The sequence below is a fragment of the Myotis brandtii genome, unplaced genomic scaffold, assembly GCF_000412655.1.
Source record: "Myotis brandtii unplaced genomic scaffold, ASM41265v1 scaffold1166, whole genome shotgun sequence".
Taxonomy (NCBI): domain Eukaryota; kingdom Metazoa; phylum Chordata; class Mammalia; order Chiroptera; family Vespertilionidae; genus Myotis; species Myotis brandtii.
The window spans coordinates 553,944-554,212 of NW_005354034.1; the positions used below are offsets into that span (position 1 = coordinate 553,944).

General features: G+C 64.3%; 1 protein-coding gene across 1 annotated transcript in view; it reads left to right on the forward strand.

The window, feature by feature from the left end:
* Nucleotides 1-269, forward strand: part of RASGRF1 (Ras protein-specific guanine nucleotide-releasing factor 1) — a gene marked incomplete at its 3' end in the record, with an annotated part of 74,947 nt that overhangs the window by 35,147 nt on the left and 39,531 nt on the right. The window contains exon 8 of the mRNA XM_014529208.1: nt 14-258. Within this exon, the coding sequence (XP_014384694.1) occupies nt 14-258 (245 nt within the window). The remainder of the gene's footprint in view (nt 1-13; nt 259-269) is intronic.

The window sequence follows — 269 nt, forward strand, 5'->3', positions numbered from 1 at the left end:
ACCCCGCCCCCAGCCGACCTGTTCGACATCCTGCTGCCGATGCTGAACATCTACCAGGAGTTCGTGCGCAACCACCAGTACAGCCTGCAGATCCTGGCGCACTGCAAGCAGAACCGGGACTTCGACAAGCTGCTCAAGCACTACGAGGCCAAGCCCGACTGCGAGGAGCGCACGCTGGAGACCTTCCTCACCTACCCCATGTTCCAGGTGCGCCCCCCCACCCCCATCCCAGGTGTGTCCTCGCCTCCCACATCCCAGGTGCGTCCCCA